Below are 26,640 nucleotides of genomic sequence, written 5' to 3'. Positions count from 1 at the left end.
ATGGTTTCGTGTGGGATTGAGACCGCCTACATAGTGGCAAAGATATTGATGATGCTTGACTGTTGTACACAGTTTACTTAATTTTCTAAGGTAATAAATATTAAACTTACAAAATAAAAATAAAAAAGAGAGGGGGAAAATGTACTGTAATAATAACAAACAAAAGAGTTGCATTATTAAAAATAATAATGCTGTAAAAAATAAAAGAATTAAACGCTATACATAGAATATCATGAAAGGATAAATAATAAAGTAAGAAGAGCACATATAATAAGGTAACAAAGATTTTTTTTTTAAAAGACAAAGTATAAGCATCCTTAAAAAAATAAAGAATAATATAAAAAGTGAAAGAATAATAACTAATATAAAGATGAAAGTAAAAGTAGTAAATGAGTGAAAAATATAAGAAAATAAGAAAATAAAGTTATAGAATTACTCAAAAAAATGCCAAGGGAGTGAATTAGAAAATATTTAACAAAAAGTTGAAAAATGTAAAATATAAATTCAAGAAAAAATAAAAAAATAAAAAATAAAGATAATGAAGTGAAAAGGTTAATCTAGACTAATAGTGTTTATGTCAATAAAATATAAGAATATAGAAAAATGACACATTGTATAGAGATTTTAGTATCTGAACATGAGCTTATAATTAAAGAAATTGAAATTAAAAAGAAATAATTTTATAGTCTCAGTTTTCCTCTTTATTGAAGAGTAGATTACAAAGACGAAGAAAGAAGAAACCATAGGGAAAAAAACACAAATTACATGTTCTTGAATATAGAACACTACAATCTATAATGAATGTAGATGTTAGAAATATTTAAATAATTCTTATAGTAAATAAGAATAACTAGGTTTAAATCTGAATATCAAAATCAATATAAACTAATTTCATTCTACTCTATTATTTGTTCATGTATTGCAATGTACTAAATAATCAATGGAATGGAAAGAAAATGTGGTGTAATAGCAACACATAAAAAAAACATGGTAAGAAAAATAATAATGATGTTAAAAATATAATAGTAAAAAAATTACACAAATTATTATGGTATGACAAATAATAAATTATGAAGAGTAAGATAATATATATATATATATATATATATATATATATATATATATATATATATATATAAAATATGAGCTAGAAAAAGAAGGGTGATCGAGGTGAAAAATAGAAAAATATGTAAAAAGTAAGATATAAATTTATAAATATTGAAATATAGATAAAAATAGTAAGAAGGTATATATATATATATATATATATATATATAGATATATATTAATATAAATGTTTAATATTTGTATTTTCAGTAAAAAAAAAATAAAAAAAATTGGGAAATATTATTTCAAATTTTTCAAAAATGTTTAATATTTGTATTTTCATAGAAAAAAAAGAAATTATTTTTATTTTTGGGAAATATTATTTCAAATTTTTCATTGATTAAGAAAGATTTGATGAGACAATTTTTTTTGGTTGAAAGCTTTTTATTTTTGGTATTTAGTATAATTTTAAAATCTAAAAAAAACTAATTTTATGAGTGGCTATTTAATAGTTGAGTGCTTTGATATTGACATTGTTATGTTACTACTCTACCCAACAATAACACTGTTATAAATGGCTATTTAATAGTTGAGTGCTTTGACATTGACATTGTTATGTTACTATTCTACCCAACAATGACACTTATGCTACTACTGTACCCAATAATATCATAGCATTCTATTCTGCTACCCCTCCCGTTTACTTAAAAGTTATTTGGGAGAGCCAACCGATAGAAAACTCGTATTATAGCCGGCATCTCGGCCGGATCCATAAGCATCTGAAGAGCCAGTGAGTTAGCCCCGTCTGAACCGAAGAGCTAGCCCTCGCACTGCCATCTGAGAAACGAATCTCTCTGGTATAGAGAACCGCAACTAGTATTGTGCTTAGAATATGATGAACCGTAGTGGTTAGTGGATATTACAGTAACTGCGCTAAGTTATCAAACTCGGCTTTGACTCAGCAATGACTCCACACTTAAACAACTTCGGCTACATTTGCAGAAAATATCTAGAAGTCTTTCCATGGTGACGAGTTGACTTAGGTCATGGACTACTTGTTATACTCAACGATTTCTATTAGTATAATAGTTGTCTGACAAAGCTGCTGAGGACTTGCAAGTTGCACCCGGACGTCATCTCGTAGAAACGCTTGTCATTGGCATTGGGTAGACCATATGGGGATCACCTAAAACTGCTTTTTCTATAATAGATTGCTCCCACGAGGGCGACCACTGCCCAAACATTTCTATTTGATTCCTTTCATGTTGCTACCTGATGTGCGTAATTATCTCATGACTCACCAAGCTATCGGTCAAAGTATGGATGTTCCCCAGCACAAGTAAATCAATGTATTTCGATTCTTGGGTATCCTTTAGTTTTAATGGAGTGATATCCGGAGATGACAATGGAATAGACCTCCCTAAACCGTATGTGTCTGTACTAGCATTAAAAACCAAAGCATCAATGCGAACTATAGGTGGATACGTGTTATTAACGGTAGGAGGTGATGGAGCTAGATACGCCATCTTGAATCATATGTGTTTATACATCTAGGGGGAATAGGTAAATCAATCAAATTCGAATTGAGCTACCTCGGAAGTGTTGGGGTTGGGGTTGGGGTTTTGGATCGGTTTTCTATCATAGTTTTTTTTGTAATTGGGAAAATTATAATGAGAGAATTTTGTTTGAAGAACCACAAAAAAAAAATTTGAAAAGCTTTCATGGTTAAGTACGATTTTTTTTACATTTAATAGGTTAATAATAAATGTCATACATGGATGGTGGTGAAGCTTTCACTATGGAATAATGCTAATTGTATCAATTATTCACAACCAAGTAAGGTGGGCAAGAAGGGTAGGATGTATCATAGCTACTCCACCAGTGGGGTAGTGCTAAGTCTACCCTAGAACATGCGCGGAAGAAGTATGTGTGAAGGTAGTGATGGAGAGGAAGGGTGTATGGAAGAAACGTGTACAAAAGAAGATGTGAGGAGTAAGCTATGTGGAGGTAGCATGTGAAGAGGAAGTTGTGTGGAGCGAGCATGTGGAGAGACAAGAATGCGGGTGACATACGGACCCCACTTAATTAGCAGTAGAGCCACGGACTATGATGCATTGCAACTATTCCTCTTGTTGCACTTGTTCTAAGCAAATCTCAATTCACCATAATTCACCTAAATGAGCAATTCACTACGTCTAAAACATTAGATAGTTTATATGGGTATAAAAAGAGACATTGACCCTCCAAGCAAGAAAATTTTGCTCACAAAATGACTGACCCTCCAAGGAAGAAAAATTTGCTCACAAAATGGCTGACCCTCCAAGCAAGAAAAAATTGCTCACAAAATGACAAAGATGATAGCACCTAAGTATCTTTTGTGTGGCATGTGTGAAGATGTCTAATTGTCCATAAATAGCCTCAGTAGTTCCTCAGTAGGTGAGACCAATGCTTTGGTATATCATAAGTACCTCTGAAGTACACAAAAAAATCATAATGCATCCAACCCATCAAGGAAAGTTATGCCATGCTACTAAATTAACCTACTCATTAGAATGCAAGTAAGAATCTAAAAATTTACTAGGAGCACCCTTGATATGGTGGGGTTGATAATAATATCAATACTAGAGATACCATGTCTACTAGTAGTGGGGTAGAGAAGCTAGGGATAATATGGATTCATTATTTCCTCCATAGAAGTAGTATATGCTTTGCAGGTGCATATGGTGTTGCATAGGATGTTATTGTACCTACATGAGATGAATGATGAGATGGATCCTGGATCTTCAAGTGGATGAGACTAGGTGGTACTGACACCACCATATGAGTTACTATATCCACAAGGTTTTGTAGATGAGAACCTAGAGTACTATAAGACATAGATCCTATAACATTATTGGCCACATGGGATTCTTCCGGTGCAAATAAGTCATGGTAGAGAGAAAGGGGAATTAGAAAGGATGGTATACAAATACCATGATTGGCTATAGATAACATAATCTTACCATGCCCTTTAAATGGATTCTTTCTTCAATCTAGGCACCACCACAATGAAAATCATTGGTAATGTGGGGAAGAAGAAATTTTAGGAGCTAACCCATGAGGAATCTATCATTTATTTGGGATTTTCACAAGCATGTCTCCTTTTCCATTCATGTATATGATCCATAATGTGAGTAGCATTAATTTGGTGGAAATTGGTTAATATTGGCATCCCTACATCAAGGTAGAATGAAATATGGAAGTAGGTGAGAAACACATTCAGTATGGATGCAATTGTGATATGGGTATTGGATGAAATTATTCTATGTACCATTTGGTAGTAGCACCCATAAAAGTGGATTGAAACAAACTCAACTAAATAGAATCCTCCATTATGGAATTGGAGGAACACCAAGGGTGGAAGGATATGTTGTAGTTAAAGGTATCCTTTTGATGTTTTCCCTCAAACTTGGGTATATCACATGGACGGAAACGTAGTTGGAAATGTTGACCACCTAGAATGATGATGTATGGTAACATTGATCAAATACTTCAAATGAGGGAGATTTCACCATCCATGTAAGTAAAAAATGGTTAATTGACATTATATTTAGGCTTTAATACTTAGTTATAGCCATGGTGGAAGTAGTGTCAGATGGAGATGCACAGAGGAAGAGGAAGCATATGTACCCACACCCCCCAGTGGTGATAGGGACCAAAAAGGAGGAGAGTTATGACCAAAAGGTGGGATAATGAGAAGAACCATGACTTAGTAAATAGGTGAGAAAATGCATGTAGTTGGGAATTGGAGTCCAATACCTCATAGCCTATGATATCTCTTCCTAGCAAGAGCTATGTGGTTTGAATACTAGTATGGACATTAAGATATAAAATGTAAATCCAAGGATAATGAAATGGAGAAAATAATCAAATGGTGTAATCTACCAATCAATAAATTTGTGCATAGGTGGTGCAATAAGTGGTTTGATGTGGGTAGATTAATATAAATTCGTGTGATACTATCTCCATTATATAAAAATAAAATGACTCTATGTTCGAAGACAAAACTAATCATGCACAAACACATCCTATGCTATGGATGGGGGCCTTGCAAACAAGTATCAACAAGGATTGACAAGATCCCCTTTTGGGTGAGTGAAGTTATGAATGAGATAATTATCACTAGGAGATAGAAATTGATGAAGTTCCAAAGGACTAGAATAATTTTCCTCAAGTGCCCTACCTCTTGGGAGAGACACATGGGAAAGGATTTATAGTAAAAATGGTCACTAAGATACCTCTTCATTTACATGTATATCATGCTACGTTAACTTCTAATTGGAGTTTATTGGCTTTGGGATTTTCAATGTGAAATCGTTGGCAGTCTCAGTGACACATGCTGCCTACACATTGAAATTATGCACTATAAAAGATAATGTTTGATCCTAAATGATATGGGATTGTGTTCACTAGAAACTGTTTTGGAACTTCCATAATTTTTACCTCTATGATTCAATGTGAAATTACCATGGGGAATTACTTCGATGGAAATCCCCGAAGCCCTAACTATCTACAATGTTCACTTTGGTGCCCAAGTTAGATTTGATATGTTTATATTAGAGGGTTAATTTCTAGGACGATCTTAGCAAAATGAACCAAGAATAAGCTTTGAGGTGTGAAGTTGTGTACATGTGTTGTGTGGAAAACTACAAATGAATATTATTGTAAATGGAAGTAAACAATAATTAATTTTAGTCTAAACTAATATAAAAAAAGTAACAAAGTCAAGTGAGTAAATGAAATGACATATTGCCAATCTTAGTTAACTTTCAAAACTATAATGTACTTGTAAATATTCAAATTTCAAAATGAAAACATTCTACTATACTCTCTATCTCATGTCGTGGTCCTCACTTTATGAACTTGTGACCTAACACATGCTTTCATAGGATATTATATAATACCCTTCATTCCATTATATATTGCGAAATATGTCTCAAATTTCTTTTGTTTGAACCTCCTAATATATATTTTGATAATAAATTTTGTATTTTACTAAATACCCCTTTTTATACCTACTGATACTAGAATATATGAAGCTATTTACTCAATTTTATTCCCCCATTTAAGAATAAATGTGATAATATATTTATCAACAAGATGAATCCTTTTTGTGGATCACAAGAAAACAACTTAAAAAAATACTAGCTATCTTATGAATTTTTTTCCTTGCACTAAGAATTTTTCATTTTTAATTTAGAATATCTTTTTCCTTTCACGAATTAATGCTGCAAAAATAAAGAAAATTCATTTTCATGCAAATTTATTTCTTGGAAAAACACTAGGCCAAGGGTGTATTGTTTTCTTCCAATAACATCTATGGAAGAATAAATTCCTAATAACTAGCCACATTTAAAATTTTTTATTTTTAGCCTATTATAGTAGAAAAGAAACGTAAAAATTGAAAGTAAATAACTAAGGGAAACATACTTAAAACCATATGGTTTGATTCGTAATCCTATAAATCACATAAAGATAATATCTTACATGCAATATAACTACTTTAAAAAAAATTACAAGTCCTAAATAATACTCAATAAATTGTTATCACACTGTATGAACTCAAATATGAGTTTGAGGGCTACTTGTAGAAACCAACCTTGAAAAATGTGATTTCCTTGTAGATAATTTAACTAGAATATGCATTAGTCAACAAAAATGTAGTGCCAAATAGTGTGTTGGTCAACAGATTTTTTATCTCCAAAAAGTGCATTAGCATAGGCTAGGAGCCTCTCAATAACAATGATCTTAGCCCTTCAATACATCTAAGAGGTATCTTGCATCAATTTCTTATGGATAGTGTCTAGAAAATAACAACAATTGAGAATAACCCTTAAAATTCAGAAAATGTAAAGGAGATGAAAAGTAATGGGGTTCACCCACACACCAAACCTGACGATCATGAGATGGCTTAGATCCCCAATGGATTTGTTAATATATTGTGTACAATTTGTAGGAAGGTTTAGCCAAATCAACTAATCTAGTGATTGTATCGAAATCATGGATAAATAATAGAAGTGAAGGTAGAAAAAATAACTTTATATTTCTATTTCTGTTGAATATTTGCATTATTCATGAGAAAAAATACATAATAATAGTAAAATAATGCATGAACAAAGGATTAAAATAAGAATGAAATATTCATAGAATATTTCTGGATAGAATTGTGTATAAGATTATTCTCTTGTAAAGAATTTATCCAACACTTGCGAGAAAGCTCCTTGAAGAGAATGGTTTCCTTGGCCTCCTCCTTGGGAGATTTCTTATTGTTTTCTTAGTGTCTGGATTGGCTTGGATCATATCCTTTGTGGCTAAGAGTGATGTTGAGTGATACAAAATATCTCAAAAAGATGAATAGGTGACTTGGAGTATAGACAAACTTTAGAGACACTTCATTACGTTCCATGGGGGATATGTAAGAAGGAGGAAACCTCTTGAGTTTATAAGTGAAAGAGTTGTTATATTTAATGTGATCATTACAGTAAAAGGAAATTATTTGAGAAAAACCAATTTAACCATTACCTTTAGGTTTTTTACTTTGTTTTCTTTTAGTTTTCCTTTTGGATAATTTTAAGAGGAAATGGCCAAAAGTGGGTTTCTATGCATAGGAGATGAAAATAATTTAGGAAAAGTGATTCCCGAAGCTATTTTAGTGAGAAATGATGTAAAAGTGGGTTTATAAATATGGAAACCATATTGTATGTGGTGTATTTTAGTAAACCTATATTTTTTGTCTAAGTGAATAAATTCTAGGTGATAACGATGGGTTGGTGCTCCACCTAATATTGGGTTCTATGGGACACTTATGGTTCCTACCATGAGATTAGTTAATTTTAGCCTGGCCTTCATGTTGTCTAGGTCTTTCTTGATACTAAAATGAAATCCTATCAAGGTATGATATTTTGTTAGTTCAACAAACCCTCTATTAAGAATATTTTAAGTTAATATGTTTAGGTCTAGGAAGACAATCTTATCCCGTTCAGCCTTGAGCTCTACCAAAGGTACTGCTTATATTCTTATTTTCTACTTGAGCACATAATGAAATCATTGAGGCTGCACTAGAATCTCAAGAATAAGATGCCTATCTTTGATTGATTCCAAATGAACTACCTCCAACTCTATTGATATTTCCCTTAAAACAACCATAGAAAAATACCTCACCTCTCTCGTATGAGTTTCCTATTATCCTTATATTTGTCATCTATTCATTTTGATGAGATGATTTGGTATTATTCCCTAATGTGGAAGTGTTTGACATATAAGTTTCTGGTGTAACTCAAAGATCAAGTTCAAGGATAAAACTTTATTTCTATATTCTATCATTGATGACCACGTAATCCATATATATCACTAGTTACATTAATTATACTTTATATATATCAATAAGACTTTTGTTTTGCATGATGACATGGAATATAGTCCTACTAATCCTTGTACTCATCTATTAGGTGTATATACTAAAAACATTATGTAAATAAATTCCTAAGTCACTTGCATTAAAGAATGGTGAATTTTTTATACTAATTAATCCACCATTAACGTAGTATCTATTGGCACTTGGACATATACAACCTAGGTTATATGCAAAGTGTGGAAAACAAAATCCCCAATAGACAATGGCCCTTTTGGCACCACTTGCATAGAGGATGAAGTCTCAAATGAGGAATCGATGGGGATTGCAGAAACTAGGAATTTTCAAGAGCTAAGGGAATCGAAATTGAATGTGTGCACACATACTACAATACTTAAATCTAGTTTTTATTGTAGATGTAGTCGTAGATATTCATAATAGATACAGAAACACTGATAATATTTTTAAAGGGGGTTCCTCAATTATTCAATATGTTGTAGCATGTATAGAACTATATCATGAACTACTTGAAATAGACATAAATAACACAATATGTAATAACTCTACAAGGAAAATACCTTCTAGCGGAGGTGATAACAAAGGCTTTTAGCATTATAAAATTGACAAAAAATGTCAGAAACATTGTTGCTACAACATACGTTTGCGGTAGTGAATGTTTTAGAAAAGATGATAATAAAAATTCATCACAACTAAAAAAATTTGGGCGACTGGAGGTTTTAGCAAATGGTTTTTTAGCAGCGTGCTTAATGGAAAAATAACACCATTGCACTAACATTATAAAAGCACTAGTGTTGTAAATTTAAATAAAATCCCTAGGGCATTGACTGCAAACAACACTAGTGCCTAAAAAGTATAACACGTGGGTGCTTATGTATTAAACAAATGCCCCAAGTTGTACTTTTCACGAACAATACCAGGGCAGGAAAAAAAAAGCGTGCAAACTAGGTGGTTTTATGTTATGAGAGAAAGCCAACTTGAAAGTTATAATCACTTCCGATATACGCTATCAATATAATATTTTTATTAATGAATGAATAACTGATTGATGCTTAGATTCCCTCGGACGGTATGCGTAAATAAGTAGTGACTCGTCACGAGGGTAAATAGTATTGTTTTTTTAGAATGACTTTACATTAATTAATAATATAAAAATTTTTAAATACATAATTAACTAACTAATTATTTATTTATTATTATTATATTTATTCATATTTTATTTATTCATATTCTATGAATTATTTATTAATAACATTGTCCCACCCTTAAAAATTTCTTTGTCCTCAAAGCAAATGTAATGAAGGATAATGTTGTTAGAACTTCTTTGTTTCCCATGAGGATTATTATTCTCAAAGTTTTTTTGACTTGATCACGTATTCTCTAATAGTTTTCATTGAAGTATGTCTTCTCTGGTTGCAAGGGTACCTTCAGGTTCTAAGATAATCCTTCTTTCTTCACTGACTTCAGGTATCTCGGTTTGATCTTGTTGGTTTTGAACTAATACCTTTTTGAGGCACAAAACATGGAATATATTGCGGAATCGAAAATTATTTGGTAGTATCAATCCATAAGCTACATCATTGATTTTCTTGATTATCTCGAAAGGTCCATAGATGTCCATAGAACATTGGAGCTAACTTTTTTTTCCTTGTTGTTTCAGGAATAACTGCTTGTAAGGTTGTAGTCTTATGAAGACCCAGTATCCTTCTTCAAATTCTCTTCTAAATGGTGCTGGCCAGCTTGTTGCTTCATTCGATTTTTGGTAGTTTTGAGGTTTTCCTTTAATGTTTGGATAATCATTTGACTTTCTTCCAAATGGTTCTTTACTTCTTTAACTTTAGTGTCACTTAATGCGGAATATTTCCATATGAAGGGTTCATAACCATATAGGGCCTAGAATGGGGTCATTTTGGCTAAGGTATGATAGGTAGTATTGTAACAACATTATGCTAAATGCAACCACTGTGACCATTCTCTTTACTTGTTAGGTATGAAGCATCATAGGTATGTTTCTAAACACTTATTTACTATTCCTATTTGACCATATATTTGCAGATGGTAAGATGAACCCATATTAAGGGTTTTTTTGGCTTGGTTACAAAATTCCTTCCAAGAATTTCACTTAACCCTTACATCTCTATCACTAATGATGACTTTGGGTAGACTATGTAACTTGTAGATGGTTTTGCAAAATACTTCTACAATTTTCTTTGTTGAGTCCATTTTGTTGATTGCCATAAAGTGTGTATATTTAGTGAGTCTATCTACTACAACAAATATTTTGTCCCTACCATGAGACATAGGTAAATGGTTGATCAAATCCATGGAGATTTCTTCCCATTTCTGATTTGGAACATGTAAGGGGTGCAATAATCTAGGAATTGAGAAGTTTTCTCTTTTACTTCTTTGACAGATGTCGCATTCAATGACGTACTTCTAAATTTCCTTACTTTTTCCCTTCCAGTAGAACGAATGACGTGTGTTGTAATATGTCTTAAAGAACCCAATAGGCCTAGCTATTATCACCAAAAAATGATCACCTCACCATTTCTGACTAGGTGGATCGAAATAAACCATGTAAATTTAATTGTACTATAGTAAAATCACTCTCATTGTGGAACACAATTTACTAAACCACTTTTATTAAATTATTTTCTAATTTCAATCAAAACACCCCATGAGAAGAATTAGATGAATCATTATTTATTTAATTTTCACTAGGAATGATTATTAAATCATTATTTAATAATTATTCCTTATCACATTTCACTAAATCCCTTAGGAATATTTAAATAAATAATTATTTATTTAAATTTTCTTATTTCTGTTATTAGAATAATTGTTAAATCACTATTTAATAAGTATTTTGATTTCACACCTTTCTTGTTTCTCGCGAAATAATTAATAAATCACTCTATTTGTTAATTATTTTTAAATAAAGGTATTTAACAATTTTAAATTCCTTTTCCATCTCCAATAAATATAATAAAGTATTCCAAGTAGTTAAATTAGAATTTTGTTAATAATATTTTATTATTCTCCATTTTCAAGATAAACTCCATATTTTGATATATAAAGGAGGTTTTTTCATTCATTATTCACAATGATCATAATCATTGTCAACATTATCGTCATTTTACTTGAGCTCCCATTTTGAGTTCTTCACTTTTATTTGGCATTTTCACATTGAGAGAGAAGATAAATTTTTTGAAGCGTTAAGGATATCAAAGGACCCTTCCCATAGAGGGGGACTTATAGACCAATATGTAGATCCCCTTCACCAAGTGTTATTAATAAAAGATTAATTCATTTAAAATTATCTTTCTAATGGATTATTATAATGGTTGCTTTATATTTCTACTTTCTGTTTTGGGTTATATCTTCGTTTACTGCATATTTTCACAGTAGTGACTTAAGTGAAGTATTTTTGGTACACCTTCCAAGAATTTTCACAATACGAAATGGCAACTCCACTAGGTCTTTAGTTACACATTTGTCATCCAACAAGTGGCAACTCCACTAGTTTAATAACAAAGTTCTTGGGTGACTGAAGTTTTAGAAAATTTCATGGTTTTCTTCAAATATTTTTCTCTCAATTTCTACTTATAGTATTAAACCACATTTTGTCAAATTTTTAGATTTTGTTGGGTTTTTGGTCTTTTCCATAGGCCACAGATACCAGTCGAGCAGGAGACAGAAAAATCTATGCGAGATTTGTCGATCGAGACTCCTGAGAGCAAAGAGAACTTTTTAGCCCCATAAGTGAGTTACAGAGAACACTTTTTGGCTCAAAACCTATGTTTTCCTCAATTCTAGGTTAGTACGTGTGTTTTTGAAATTTTCCAGATTTTTTCAAAATTATTATAGATTTGCCAAAAGTTCTACTAGGAGACTAGTTTGCATACTTAATCTTGGTTGTTTAGTCTCCCTTAGGCCTGGATCCAGTTCATTTGTCTCCTAGAGGTAGGAAATACCCCCCTAGGGTTTAGAGTACACCTCCATATTGTTAGGAATAGATTTATTGAGTGAGGAGTCTAGGGTTTTCAACATTTTCAGCCACTAATTTTTAGAACTAATCCATTACCTTTGGGATCTCTTGGATAGGTTTTTTTACCTTTTCTCCCTTTAGAGTTTGGGTTTTCCTTTTCCCCCTTAGGATCTCCTTGAGCATCCTAGGTCTTAGAGCATCACACCTATCCTTTGGAATAGTTTTCACTTCTTCTTTTTGTTGTTTGTCTGCATCATTTACAATAGATTAGAACCTTTAGATCCTAGTCCCTTGAAATTAGATCTTTTTGGCCTATTCCTTGTGTCTTTAAGTTGCTTGTTTTGCCTCGTCTTTCTTTGATAATTAGTAGCCCTTGTGGGTGGGGTTTTGTGTGCTTGATTGGATGTTTATTTTTATGTCATTTTCATATTTATGTATAGTATTTCAAAATTTTACTTTCATCAGCATATGGCATCATGAAACTGTTGAGTGCAGGAATTACACTTAAGAAAATTCCTCAACACTTAAATTTTCAACCCGGGGATTTGTAAACTTAGAGACAAAGCACAGGAAATGCCAGAGATGGTATGAATATTTCTAATATCAATTCCTACTTTCTTTAAAGGAAAGATTGTAGAATCAAACTATAAAGAGAAAAAGGGCAACTTGAACCATTAAAATAATCTAGGACTAGAACAGGAGAAAATGCACTTGCAAAAGGGATTTAGAAATAAAGGGGCAATCACTCTAGCTAACTATTGATTAACTACTGAGTGTGTGTTTTCTTTAGCAAAGACAGTTTACCAGTATTCAATAGATGGGCCCTTCAAACCTTCTTATGTAAAGATTTCCTTCTCGCAAGAATATATCTTTCACTGGTGAAGTCTTCTTGCACTAGTGCAAGAACAAAGATTTATGCAGAGGGTGTAAAACGATGTCTGTACTAAAAGTTTTTTTCTTTGTACAAGGGATTGAACTTTCTCAAGTCTAGAGCACTCAAATCCCATACCAAGAAACTAGTTCTTGCACTAGATCAGAGCTTCTCACACTTAGCCTTAATTCTTGAAATCAACACTTAATTACCGCAAGTGTTATGAGACTAGATTGCATTCCAAAAAGATGAATTCTCCCGAATTTAGCAAAGTGCAGAAATAGAGAAACAATCCTTATAATTTATCATGTCATGAAGTATTTATGAAAGCAAGAAAGCTTTTAGAAGTAAGCAAAAAAGCCTTGCTGCATCACACCAACTTCCACTGGTGCAGGTTCAGTTCTTCTGCTTAAACGAGTGGGAAACCAAATAAAACAAACTTGCAGAAAGTGAATAGCATAACAACGTGCATTGGTGCAGGTAATTTCTCATGCTTGGACCAGGCGGGGAAAACTAATCCAAAGAAAACATGCAGAAAGTGAATAGCACACCATCATGCACTGGTGTAGGTAATTTATCCTGCTTGGACCAGGCGGGGAAAGCCAATCCAAAATCAAATGTAGGGAAAGGAAATTTAAGTACTTCACACTGCAGATCTGCTTTCACTCAAACAGGAATTTAGATGCTATAAATTAAATCACATTTTCCAGTATAAAACATAAATTACAAGAAGAGAAAATAGGGATAACGTGCTGGGTTGGTTGGGCCCTAGCCAACCAACACATTTCCCTTTCAAATGGAAACACCACTTAGTATTGTATCAATTCATCAGTTGTTAAACATAAAAATAAGATTCATGAAACATAAGGTGGTGGTTCCTTTCTTATTAAATCATAAAGGAAAATACATGTGTGATTACATATCCAGCCTAGATTTGGGTGATAACAAAATGCAGGCCTGTTATGACCTTCTTGGTTCTATCTCTGTTCTATAAAACTCTATCTACCATTAACAATTTCGTCCTATTTACATTTCTCATTATATAGATCCTTGGCCGAAGGCCAAAACGATCGTTTAAATCATTACATAACCGATTGAATAAATTATATTGTTCAACTAATTACATAACTGATTGTAGAATTAATCTTTCGGCCTTGAAAATTAGGCATCTTAATAGAATAGACCACAGAAATATCCAATTGTTCGTTTCTCATAAATCCGATCTCAGCTACCTCTAGATTGCCTTACTGTCATAACTGGAGCTCGGTTGCCTTCAGATCTAACCTACGTCATGGCTAAAGTGGCACAAAACTAGGCGGCGATCAAGGAGAATCAGATCTACTGCAAGCATTTGTGGTATTAGCACTGGTGCGAGATCTGCTCCTGCACTAAGATCAGTGGTCACGTAATCATTTTAACTACCAAATAACATTGGAGGTATCAGTAAGTTACAAAAGTAATTATAAGCAAGAAATCACGTAATAAATAATTAATAAATGCTAAGTTAAGTTAAAAAATATAAAATATAAAGTTAATGCAAAATGTGTCATCGTTATTGCACTAGTGCAAGATGAGGGTGTATAAGATAGGTAAAACAGAGGTAAATGGTTATGATTTAGGAAGGGAAAAATGGTCAAAAAGGGAGAAAATTAGGGGATTAACATCCTCCCATCCTTAAATTGTTGTGTGTCCTCACAAAACTTCTTTACTTCTACAAAAAAACTCCAAAACGTTAAATACTACAACATAATCCTGCTCTGGCATGTTGTCCTCAGGCTGCACTATTTCAACCTTCTTCTTTCTGATGCTCCTTAACTTCTTTGTCACCTTTCTCAATCGCTTGTAACATCGTGCAACTCGATATTTCCAAACTCTGACCTCGCTTTTCTTTTTCTGGAGATCTACCTTTAACTCTCCTCTGCTCTTTTCTTTCTCCTCCTCTGCTTCGACTACAAGTTGTTCCAAGTTCTTCACTTGAAGCTCTAATTTAGCTACCCAAGCAGTTGGAGTCACCAATTCTTTTCCTCCTTCTGTTTCAGCAGGGGCTGTGACTTCCTTAGGGACCTCCATATCTGCCATGGTTACATCAGGAAACTCTTCTCCCTGTGGTTCCTCTTTTTGTGGGTCTTCCTCCTCCGATTCTGCTTCGTCCAATTCCTCTCCATTCGGTTCCTCTTCATCCAGTCCTTCTTCTCCTGCACCTTCTTTTTCTTCAGCTCCTTCTTCTGTCAGTTTTGCCTCTTCTTCTTCAGCTTCTGCCTCTTCTTCTTCGGGTTCCGCTGCCTTTTCTTCTTTGGGTTTCGTCTCTTCTTTTTTAGGTTCTGCCTTTTCTTCTTCGGGTTCTTCTTTCTCCGCTTCTTCTTCTTCTGTTTCTTCATCGTCTAGTTCCTCTCCTCCTATCTCTTCTTCTTCTGTTTCCTCACATTCTACTTCTTATTCCCATTCCTCCTCTCGCATTGGTGCTTCTTCTTGTACTGGTGCAGGAGGGGAGTCCACACCCTGTGGGGGCTGTGGTCCTTTTCCTGCATCAGAGACTTTACTCTTCTTCCGGGGCCTTTTGATAAAATCAGCCAGCAGAGTATCATCCTTGACCTCTGCAATATTTTTCGCATATGTAAGGATAGATAGGTTGTCATGCTCGAGGGTCTATGCCTATGGTGATGGTGTAGAAGGGGTTTCTTTAGTGGGTGCACTAGCTGTCTCCTTAGCTGAAGATGAGGCATTCTCTTTTGTCAATTTTTCCAACCACTACCTTTTCGCACTAGTGCGAGAAGGACTTCCTTTTTTGCTTTTGCTCGGGTCCTTGCTTGTAATGGCAGAGTCCTTTATCTCTTCTCTAGCGATTGTCCCTTCATGCAACCATTTTACCAGTGCTTCCCATGTCATTCCTTTCTTCTCTACCTGCTTCAGGACCAAGCTTCTGATAAGGTCGTGATGGCATAACCTTGTATCGACCTGGTCTGCCCTTCCATCCTGTACACTTTTAGCCATTTTCTCCAGGCTTTTAAGCAGAAAGTAGGGGAAGTTCATCCTCCATTGGATGTCTCGACCTGCTTCAAAATGTTTGAGAATTCTAAAATGATACACCAAGGTGCAGGTGTATCTTCCCTCGTAGGTCACAAACTTCTGCAAAATAAAGAGGAGGTCTTGCCACTCTCCCAGCAGGGCTTTTCATGGAACTCCTAATTTCCAGTCCACCTCTATCTTTTTATCAACGATGAAACACTACCAGCTTTTCCTTTCCTACTTTTGATTCTTGAACCATTGTTCTCCTCTGTTTTCCAAGCCCGTTGTTGCTACTATGAATTCCTCTGTAATTTTGAATTTAAGAGGCCCACTTTTCACTCGGCCATTTTAAAAACTTATTGCAAACTGTAGGGAGACTTCTTTGTCATACCCGTCAAACTTTTGCAGGAACTGTATAAAAACCAAGTCTCGCAATAGTGCAAGACGATTGTGACACTCGGCAGTCTGCTCAATTTTGTTGAGAGACAGGGGTTCATTCCGGACAGGTGGCATTGCTGCTAGTGGCTATGAATAGTCGAGCTCTAAGATTTTGCATGCAATATCAGGGAAATCAACCTTCATAAACAAAAATCTAACTGTTCATCCATCCTTTCCATCATATCATCATTTCATCCGGCATAGATACACAACATCTTGGAGGTCTGGCCGAATAGGTACTCGCGGCGGTAGTTTAACGGTTAGCTAAAGTCACAATTACATTTGAATGGACGTTTAGGATTATGGCGGAGTGGGGTAATCATGAGTGAAGGACGTTTAAGATTATGGCAGAGTGGGGTAATTACATGCAAGCAACGATTAACACATTTTCGCATTTCTTCGTATTAAAAAAAGGAACTTAGCATTCATTAAAAAGTCATGATTTCTACTTAGAAAAACTTTGTACTTTTAATTAATTTCCTCCTAGTTAATATGATAGCATAAATACTTGTCGATGAAATGAAAAGAATTCATAACTTTCCATAATGACCACTTTCTTATTCCATATGATATAAAAATAACTTGTACTATGATGTGACGAGGCACATGCTCGTACTGATCTTGCACCGCTTAAAATCATACTGTTCTACTGGTACTTTTCTGCTTATCTTATCACATAGGACAACACACTTGCACTACGGCAAGCATAATATCTAAACAAAGAATTTAAGTATAGGCTGGATTTTCATATGATTTCCTCAACTTATACTAGAAATTTGCTTCGCCCTTCCTTAATGCTTCAGAGCATATCCTTTTGCTGTTTGTGTGCAAGATATTGCAATAAATTCGTAAGGGAATAAAGAAGTGCGAAAGGGGAATTTTTAGAATGGGAAGGAATTCTATTACAGGGATTCCAAGAAAGTACGAAAAGAGGGAATAAATAGAAGTGGGATAGGGAAAAAAATTCAGGGGTAAAGTGGGATTTCTTCGAAGCGGACAGGGTAAATTTTAGAAGAATGTGGGAAGGTTAATATTTTGGGATTAAAGAAGAAAACTGAGGGAATATTATGAAAGTGGAATATGAAGAAAGGAAGAAAATTTTCTGGAAGGTCTGCCTACACTAGTGCAAGAAAAATAACTACAACGAAAATTAAGTGTTACTTGAATAAAAAAATATCCATGCTAATTACCCCAACTATACAAAGGTTGGTTCTACTGAACTTGCTTCTACTTGGTGGTAGCTAGCATATCTAAAGATCAAGAAAAATTTTCTTTTTATTAGAAATTTTTTATCTTCCTACCAACAAGCTGGTTTTCAAGTTGATCCTTCTGCAATCATGTCAGCGAACTGATTTTCATAATTACAGGAAAATAATTTTTTTCTTTACTTTTTTATTATTTTATTATGTTATTATTTTTAAGAAGAAGAAGAATTCATGTTTTAAAAAGGTTGGTATTACCGTTCTCCACTACCGTCCCAAATTGTTCTTGGACTTGTTGTGTAAAATCTTTCCTCATAAGTGGTTGAAAGTACTTCTTTAACCTGTGTTCATTTACCAAGAATACTGAATTCTGTCCATCAATACTTTTAACTTCTACTGCTCCATTTTCAAATACTCAAATCACTTCATAAGGTCCCATCCATCGTGTATGGAACTTCCATTTAAAAATTTTAAATCTAGAATCATAAAGGAGCACCCAGTCACCTAGTTGGAACTATGTTTTTTGAATAAAATTCTCATGCCATCTTTTACGTTGTTGCTGAATTAGTATGTTCTTGTTGGACACCTAATCCTCTATGGGTTAGTGTGGAAGCGGAATAGACTAAGGAAGTGCAGGAGACCTTGGGATGTGGAACCTAACAGTCACACCATGTACTATAAATGTATATCATTTGTTATTAAAAAATGTACTGTCATGTTTTATCTTTCATACTCTTTTTGCCATGTGTGTGTTTAACATGGTATCAGAGCAGGCATATTCTTGCCCTACATAATCACTTTGAGCCATTTCTTTTATGGCCTTTCTATGCAGGTTATTTCTGCCATCACTTTTTCATTTCATGAATATTTTCTCAGCTAAATTCTAGCTGAAACCTCTATCATTTCTCCAGCACCATCTTTGGCTTCCCTTTACTTTGTAACTCCCTATTCTGCCTATGTGTTGCCTTTCATAAAAGTGCTACTCTTCTTGGTTCTGACAATCTAATAGCGCTGCTCTCTGGCGCTCCCGGCGAGAATATTGCATTGGTGTGGGCTAATAGTGCTCATCTCTCATACCTACGATTTAAGGTAATGACCTTTCTCTACATGTCAGTTTTGTCTGTCAGAACTGCACCCAAGTGCTTTGGCATTCCTCCACGTATTTCCTCTATCTATCATCTCTACTGAAAGAATATTCCCATGCCAGAAGTTCCGCGTCAAAACCCTCTAGAGACCTTGCAACATTTGTTTCCTCCAATTCTTTGTCATACAATTCCTTGAACTGTTGGGTTATAGCCTCCAGGTTTGCGTTCAGAGATAGCTCCAGAATGCATCTCCTACAATTTCAATTGAAACCCCAGCTCTCGCACATGGCTTGGGTTCATATATTTTAGATTTTGAGGAAAATGTTTGTTTGGATCCACCAAATGAATTCCAGCTTATAATGTCCCATAAACTGTTAACATCTACCTACATTTTTTCTCTCTCTGTCTTAAACAGATCAATGGCTGGGACATCCAGGTTCCGAGGCGCAGAGTAGTGGTCTAAACTATAAAGTTGTTGGGGCAATCTCTGCGATTTTCTGGCAGCATTGACAACGGCAGCAACAACATCTTCTTGTGACGGCAGATTAATGTTTCCCTGGTGGTCCACATTGATCACAACCGAGTCATTCTCATAAGCTACTGCAATGGCGTTGCTTACCAGCAAAAGCTGCCCGGTAGTTATTTCTTGTTTGGCATAAAGCCCCCGACCACGGCCATCCTTGGTCATCTTGATCTCTATGGGGACAATAAAATCGGCCACTTCTGGAGTAGAAGATCCGCATCCGAGTAGGTAGTCTAAGATATCATACTTCCCATTCCGGCTCTGGGAGTATAGAGTCTTGGCTTGGTGGAGCGTGTCTTGTATTTCAATCTGGCCAGGGTTGGCCTCATTTGCTTTCTCCAAACATTCACATGCCACTGCATACTGCCTCAACCCGACCAGAGCGCAACCTTTCCTATAGAGGGCTTTGAGATTGCTAGAATTGATCCCAAGGACCTTGGTGGAATCCTCCAGTGCCAACTCAAATTCCTTCACTAGAAGCCTTTTCTCGGCCCGGTTGGAATAGGCGTGCAAGAGGCTAGCATTGACACTATTGATATTGAGGTTTAGTGGGCTAAATTTTCTAGTGGAGAGGGTTGAGTTCCATTCATTTATATTGTTGGGTGAGTTCTTCATTTGTTGGGTTGAAGTATACACCAAAAAGGGTTGAGTTTGCATCTAAATGAAAGGCACCTATATCTGAGTTTTGGAACAATTACTTCTGTAGTGGTTGAGTGCAATACTAGAGGGAAAGAGCACAAGTTTACTTCATCCAAGCTATTGTTTGAGTTGTCCTTTGTGGGCATAGTGTATCACTATCAAGGAGTCAAGTCCCTTTACTTGTTGATGGGTCAAATCTCCTTAATAATTGGTTGCATATACATCTAAAGTAGGGCCGAGTATTCTCTAATATCCTGGAGGTGAACACCTATGGAACAAGAGGGTTGTTATCTCTGTAAAAGATAGATTTATTTACTTCCCTTGGGTTACATATTATTATTATTACATGGACTGATTTGCTAAAGTTTATTTATTGATATAAGATTCTAGGTTTTCCTGAAATTGTGCTTGTAATTATTGTCCATAATTTTATATTATGCTTGAAAATAAAAGGTGAAAAAAAGGGTTAAAAAAAAATAAAAAAAAATCAGTGCTTCCCTTGTAGTTGACAAGTTTCCAAATTTTATTTTGGGGCTAAAGAGAATACCTTGCAGTGGCATTGGTTCATAGTTGTGAACAAATTTTGAAGTCTAAGTTTGATATTGGAGAAAATGACTCAAATTGGTGAAGTGTTAGAGTTCTTTAAAACTCTAATACAATCTACTTCTAATGACACATTCAAAATCAGCAAAGGCTCTCTCTTAGAAATTGAGACTTGTATACAACCTACACAAGAGAAGATTGATTTTTTGCAGCTTGAATCCTAGCTACAACAAGTAGAATTACAACAATGGGGTTATCATTCCGAACATGTTTCTGTTCAGAACATTGAGACAAAAACTCATCAGTAGCAAGTCAATAATGTTACAGTTCATTTATATTTAGTACCCAATAAAGCAGCAAGGTTACATGCAGATGCAAAAGTTCAACTTGCACTTCCCAAGCCCATTATTAGAACATGGGAAGAGATTGTCCATAACAAGCACAGAAGTGGTCTTCGATATGACAAGGACATGTCCTTTCATATTCCAAACTACTCCAAACCAATCCAATTTCAAAGTGCTAGATTTTTGGAGGATGGTTCATCTTCACCTTTTCTTCATGACAGTTCACCTTCAGCTATTCCAAATACTGCCCCTATTCCACAACAATAGCAACAACAACAGGTTGTGAAATACCAAGAGTGTGACTAAGTTGGCCATCTGAAAGATCACTATTTTGATCTTCATCCATGTAATCATTGTCATAAAACTCGTGATTCTTCAAACAGATGGTTCAGAAACAAACCTCTTGCAAGAACAAAGATTCATCTTGGATGGATCGCTTCTTGAAAATGGTCATCAACAGCCAAGAAGATATTTCAATCACATGTGAGAACTTGTTCAAGAGTATTGAACAGTCTTGCAGTTTATTTTTCTCCATCATCTCACCTTGTATCTCATAGGGGGAAATGATGGTCATCTACAAGCTTCAAAGTCACATCAAGCAAGCCTGAGCCACAACCTACCACACTAGTTTCAGAGTTTTTGCCAGAGACAAAGATGCCCCTGAGCATGCCTTTAGTTGGTAATTTGGGACAGTTCCTCTAGCAGAAGACTTCAGCTTCTTGTTAGTTTCGGAAGAGTTCCAGTAATAGAATTGGGGACACTTCCTCTAGCAGAAGACTTCATCTTCTTGCCAGTTTTGGAAGAGTTCTAGGAATTGCATTAAGCATTCCAAAGTTGGTGGTAATCCTTAAACCATCACAGGTTGAGACCTCCCTTTTCAGGTTGAGATTCTCCCTTTTATGCGGGGTGAGACCCCCCTTTCATGGCTCAAGGTTTCCCTCTTCAAAAAATTAGGAACACTTCCTCTAGCAGAAGACTTGAGCTTCATGGCAGAATTGGAAGAGTTCCAGGAACTGCACTAGCATTTCAGTGTTGGTGGTCATCCTTAAACCACCACCCTTTATAACGACATTTTAGAGAGCACATTCAGCCTAGTGTTGCCATGCATTTTTGCACATTTTTTATTACAACTCTCTTCTTGGACTCATATATAACCATTCGGATTAAGGGGGGGAATGTTGGACACCTAATCCTCTATGGGTTAGTGTGGAAGTGGAATAGACTAAGGAAGTCCAAGAGACCTTGGGATGTGGAACCCAATGGTCACACCATGTACTATAAATGTATATCATTTGTTATTAAAAAATGTACTCTCATGTTTTATCTGTCATACTCTTTCTACCATGTGTGTGTTTAATAGTTTTGCTGAAGAACATCCATTTGAAACTCATCTAACTCATTTAATTGGACAAGACATTGTTGTTGTGCCTCAGAGAGATCTAATCCTAACTGAACTGCAGTCCTGAAAGTTTTAATCTGGAATTCAATTGGTAACAAAACTTGTTTGCCATATACCAGCTCATATGGTGTATGTCCTGTGCTATTTCTCCAAGTGGTTCTGTATGCCCACAAAGCTTTTGGTAATCTTTCAGCCCAGTCTTTTTGATGCATATTGACTATCTTTGTAAGAATGGACTCGATCACTTTGTTTGTAGATTCCACCTGGCCATTTTCTTGTGGGTGATATGGCATGGATTTCCTATGCCGGATCTTGTAATGCTCCATCACACCCTGTACCATATTAGAAATAAACTGCAGACCATTGTCAAAAACAATTTCTCTAGGCACACCAAATCTAGTAAAGGTTTTAGTAAAAATAAAATTAACAACTTTTTCTGTACCAAAAGAAACAGCTTTAGCTTCTACCCATTTAGTAACAAAATCTGTACAAACCAACATATGCTTTTTACTTAATGATGTTGGATTTATTGGCCCTATAAAATCAATAGCCCATTTTTCACATGGCTCAATCATAACTTGAGGGCATAAAGGCATTTCATTGGTTGATTAGGTTGGCCCATTCGCTGACAATTATCACAATGCTTGACATAGTTTCTGGCATCCTTAAACAAGGAAGGCCAAAAGTAACCAACACGCAATACTTTATATGCAGTCCACTTATCAGCAAAGTGGCCTCCACAAGGTTCATCATGAGTAGATTTCAATATGTCAAACACTTCCTCATCTCTTACACACCTATGGATATTAGATATGGGCCTGTGTAAAAGAGATCTCCTTGAATCCCGAAGTATGCAGCACTTTTCTGGATAACATTCCGCTTTTCATGACCGGACAAGTGGGGTGGTGTTTTCCCAGAAACCAAATAATTAGCAATGTCAGTAATCCACGGGGAATCTGTTGACATTGAAAAAACATGTTCATCTGGAAAATAATCATTAGCAAGAGTTGCTTCACTAGGATTATCTAATCTAGAAAGAAAATCTACTACAACATTAGATTTTCCTAGTCTATCAAAAATGGTAATATTAAATTCCTGTAACAATAATAACCACCTAGTCACTCTACCACTAATTAATGGTATATTCATCAAATATTTAATCACGGAATGATCAGTATGTACAAATACTTCATATCCTATAATATAGTTCTTGCACTTATTAATTGCAAAAATTATAGCTAAAAACTCTTTCTCTGTAACTGTATAATTTAATTCAGCAGAAGACAAATTCTTACTAATATAATAAATAGCATAGGATTGTTTATTTTCCTCTTGTCCTAAAGTTGCGCCAATAGCCAAATTTGAAGCATCAGAGAAAATATGAAAAGGCAGAGACTAGTTAGGACCTCTTAGAACTGGTGCCTGTACTAACGTTTCCTTCAATGTTTGAAAAGACTGTTGGCAAGTTGTAGTCCAAGAAAATTCACTATCCTTAGCTAGAAGTCGAAAAAGAGGAGCAACTATCTTAGAAAAAATTTCAATGAATATTGATCCAGGTGGATATTGGTGGCCACCTGCCAAGTCCACCTGGACCCCCACCATTGTCTTTCTCAGCATTTTCAGTTTCCTTAATTGTAGCACAACTTACTATTTTTAGCAGTTTTTCGGGTTCTGAACTTCCGGAGCCGTTTTGAGGCCCTAAACGACGTTTTTTGGGGAATCCGAGGGCAAAATGGGTCCATGGAATGGACGGATGTTGCCCGTTCCAACAATGATAGTGCTCGGATAGATCTTTCTAATGAGCTATTGTACGCGTCAAACGGAGATCATATGCCAAAGTTACGACCCCGGGAAGTTGATGTACCAATTTACCCCAAACGGGGCCCACAGTTTGGCGTTTCATCTCCTAGGGTTAGGTTTTGGAATGTTAAGGGTTTTTCCATTGTTTCTCAACAATAAATAGGCCTTCGAGCCTCATTGTAACATAGTTCAGAGGCATGTAGCCCTCACATCTCTTCTCAGAGATAAGCTACCATCGCCCTAGCTGGTTTATTTCCATTTCTGGTTGTAAGCATATTTCAGTATTTTCCATTAATGAAATGAAGTATTATTTCCGCTGCATCTTTGTGTATATGGTTATCTCTGTAATTTGTTGCATTCCTGTTTAAATCCGGATCAGTGGTATCAGAGCGGTCTGCTTTTTCTCTGTTTTTCTTTGCATGTCCCCAACAAGGTCGGGATATAAGGAGTTAGGGCTTGAACTGGTTGAACCTTTGCAAGACCAGCCTCGCAAATCCCGACGGCCTCCCATGGCGGACGAGAAGAAAGACGAGGGGGCAGGAGATCCCATCAAAATCTTGCTCGAAGAAGCCCTCGAGCGACAACGGAACGCGATGATGGACAGCTTTGCCCAGATCCTTCAGCGGCTACCCAGAAGTGGCGCATCGGCTTCCAGCAGCTCCTCTGGAAACGCCACACCCTTTAAGGTACAAGTTAATTTTGAAATCCCCATATTCGAGGGTCAGATAGACGCCGATGCCGTAGATAAATGGTTAAATCTGCTAGAGGGTTATTTTTCTGTTCATGAATTTTCGAGTCCGGAAACGATTGTTTTTGCTCTTCTGAAAGCAGCCCCCCACGTCAAGGACTGGTGGGAAACCTACTGCGAGTAGAAGGATGAAAGTACTGGCTCACTATTTTTAGCCGCACCCACCTGGGATTCGTTCCGGGATGCCATCAAGGAGCATTACTACCCTGTCAGAAGCTATGAGGATGAATACATAAAGTGGACCACGCTGCGGCAGGGAAGGGACCAAGACGTGCCGAAGTTCACCAATCTTTTCCATACCCTTCGCACAAAGTTGGGTATCAAGGATTCGGAGCAACATTTGATACTCAAATACCGTGGCTGACTGCACAAGTACATCCAGGAAGAAATACAATTCCTAAACATCCCCTCGCTCGGCGCAGCATACCGATATGCCGTCAAGGTCGAGCAGAAGTTTAAACAAAAGAAGCAAGACTTTGGATCTGTGAATGCAAAGCAGGGGAAAGGTGCCCCTAAACCACAGAACAAAGGACAGAGCCAAGGCGGGACAGCCCAAGACAACCAGCTGAAGCTGCAAGCAAAGAACAATGCCGCGAAGCCGAGAAAGGACACTGGAAAATGGTGCGAGTTCCATAAGAGCTCCACTCACAACACAAGTGAGTGTCGGGCCAAGCAGTCACTGGTGGCTGAGCTAAAGGTTTCAGAATCAGATGCATGTTCCGACTCTGAGTCAGAACCCGATAAGGGGTATGAAAAAGGGAAGCAGATCATTGATACGGATCCCAGCGCCACTGTTGCTACCGCAAAGATCTAGAAAAATGAACCCGAAGATCCAGAGGAGGAGGAGCGTCTCTTCCACTCCCAGATGTGGGTAAAGGGATCCCCGATACAGTTCATTGTTGATAGCGGGAGTCAAAAGAACTTCATTTCGGCAGAGGTCGTGAAGCGGTTGGGCTTACCAACCACAGCACATCCACAACCATACACCATTGTTTGGCTTCACCAAGGGCGAGATCTTCGCGTGAGCCAGCAGTGTCGCCTTCCATACAACATCAAGCCCTTCACGGATGAGGTATTGTGTGACATTGCTCCCCTTGAAGTTTGTGATGTATTACTAGGACAACCATACTTGTGGAAGCTACATGCTGTGTATGAATCAAGGCCCCGTGCTGTTATTATTACATTGGGAAATAAGTTGTTCAGGATACCAGAGGTAGCACCACCTGCCGCCATCTCTTTGATTACTGTAAAACAATGCAGTAAGATCATTTCCAAAACCAGGAAATTTGTTTTCCTGATGATACGCCCTCAAGGGCAGAAGAAGACAGTGGCCGCGGCCTCCAAACGGGGTCCCTCTGCACAATAGCTACAGATGGACAAGATTGTGGAGGAGTACGAAGACATCTTCACCTCCCCGGCAGGGGTTCCTCTACACTGTCAAGTCAAGCACTCCATCGATCTGACCCCAGGTGCGCCGCTACCCAATGGACCAATTTATCGGTGCTCCGTTCTGGAGAACAATGAAATCAAGAGCCAGATTCAGGAGCTCCTGCAGAAAGGTCACATCTGTCCGAGTTCATCGCCCTGTGGGAGCCCGAT

The 26,640-nt window shown here is 36.1% G+C and overlaps 1 protein-coding gene across 1 annotated transcript; it reads right to left on the bottom strand.

Annotated features, from left to right (window-relative positions):
• Positions 1-19,128: 19,128 nt before the first annotated feature.
• LOC149223394 (uncharacterized) lies at positions 19,129-20,183 on the bottom strand. Its single transcript, XM_089387899.1, has 2 exons — positions 19,435-20,183; positions 19,129-19,297 (listed from the first exon to the last, which is right to left on the bottom strand). Exons 1-2 carry the CDS (start codon positions 20,181-20,183, stop codon positions 19,129-19,131), a joined length of 918 nt encoding a protein of 305 aa, XP_089244025.1.
• Positions 20,184-26,640: the final 6,457 nt, after the last annotated feature.

This window comes from Pinus tabuliformis, chromosome Q (assembly GCF_031772625.1).
Source record: "Pinus tabuliformis cultivar Carrire ecotype Pingquan chromosome Q, CPIR1, whole genome shotgun sequence".
Classification (NCBI taxonomy): domain Eukaryota; kingdom Viridiplantae; phylum Streptophyta; class Pinopsida; order Pinales; family Pinaceae; genus Pinus; species Pinus tabuliformis.
The sequence above is the reverse complement of the archived record's forward strand: the minus strand, read 5'-3'. Positions and strand labels throughout refer to the sequence as shown.

What these genes read in the sequence shown, in the direction of transcription:
- LOC149223394 (XM_089387899.1), bottom strand. Translation starts at nt 20,183, where the DNA reads ATGAAGAACTCACCCAACAATATAAATGAATGGAACTCAACCCTCTCC. An exon ending in AAGACAGAGAGAGAAAAAAT is followed by an intron (nt 19,298 to 19,434) that starts GTAGGTAGATGT and finishes TTGAAATTGTAG; the next exon opens with GAGATGCATTCTGGAGCTAT.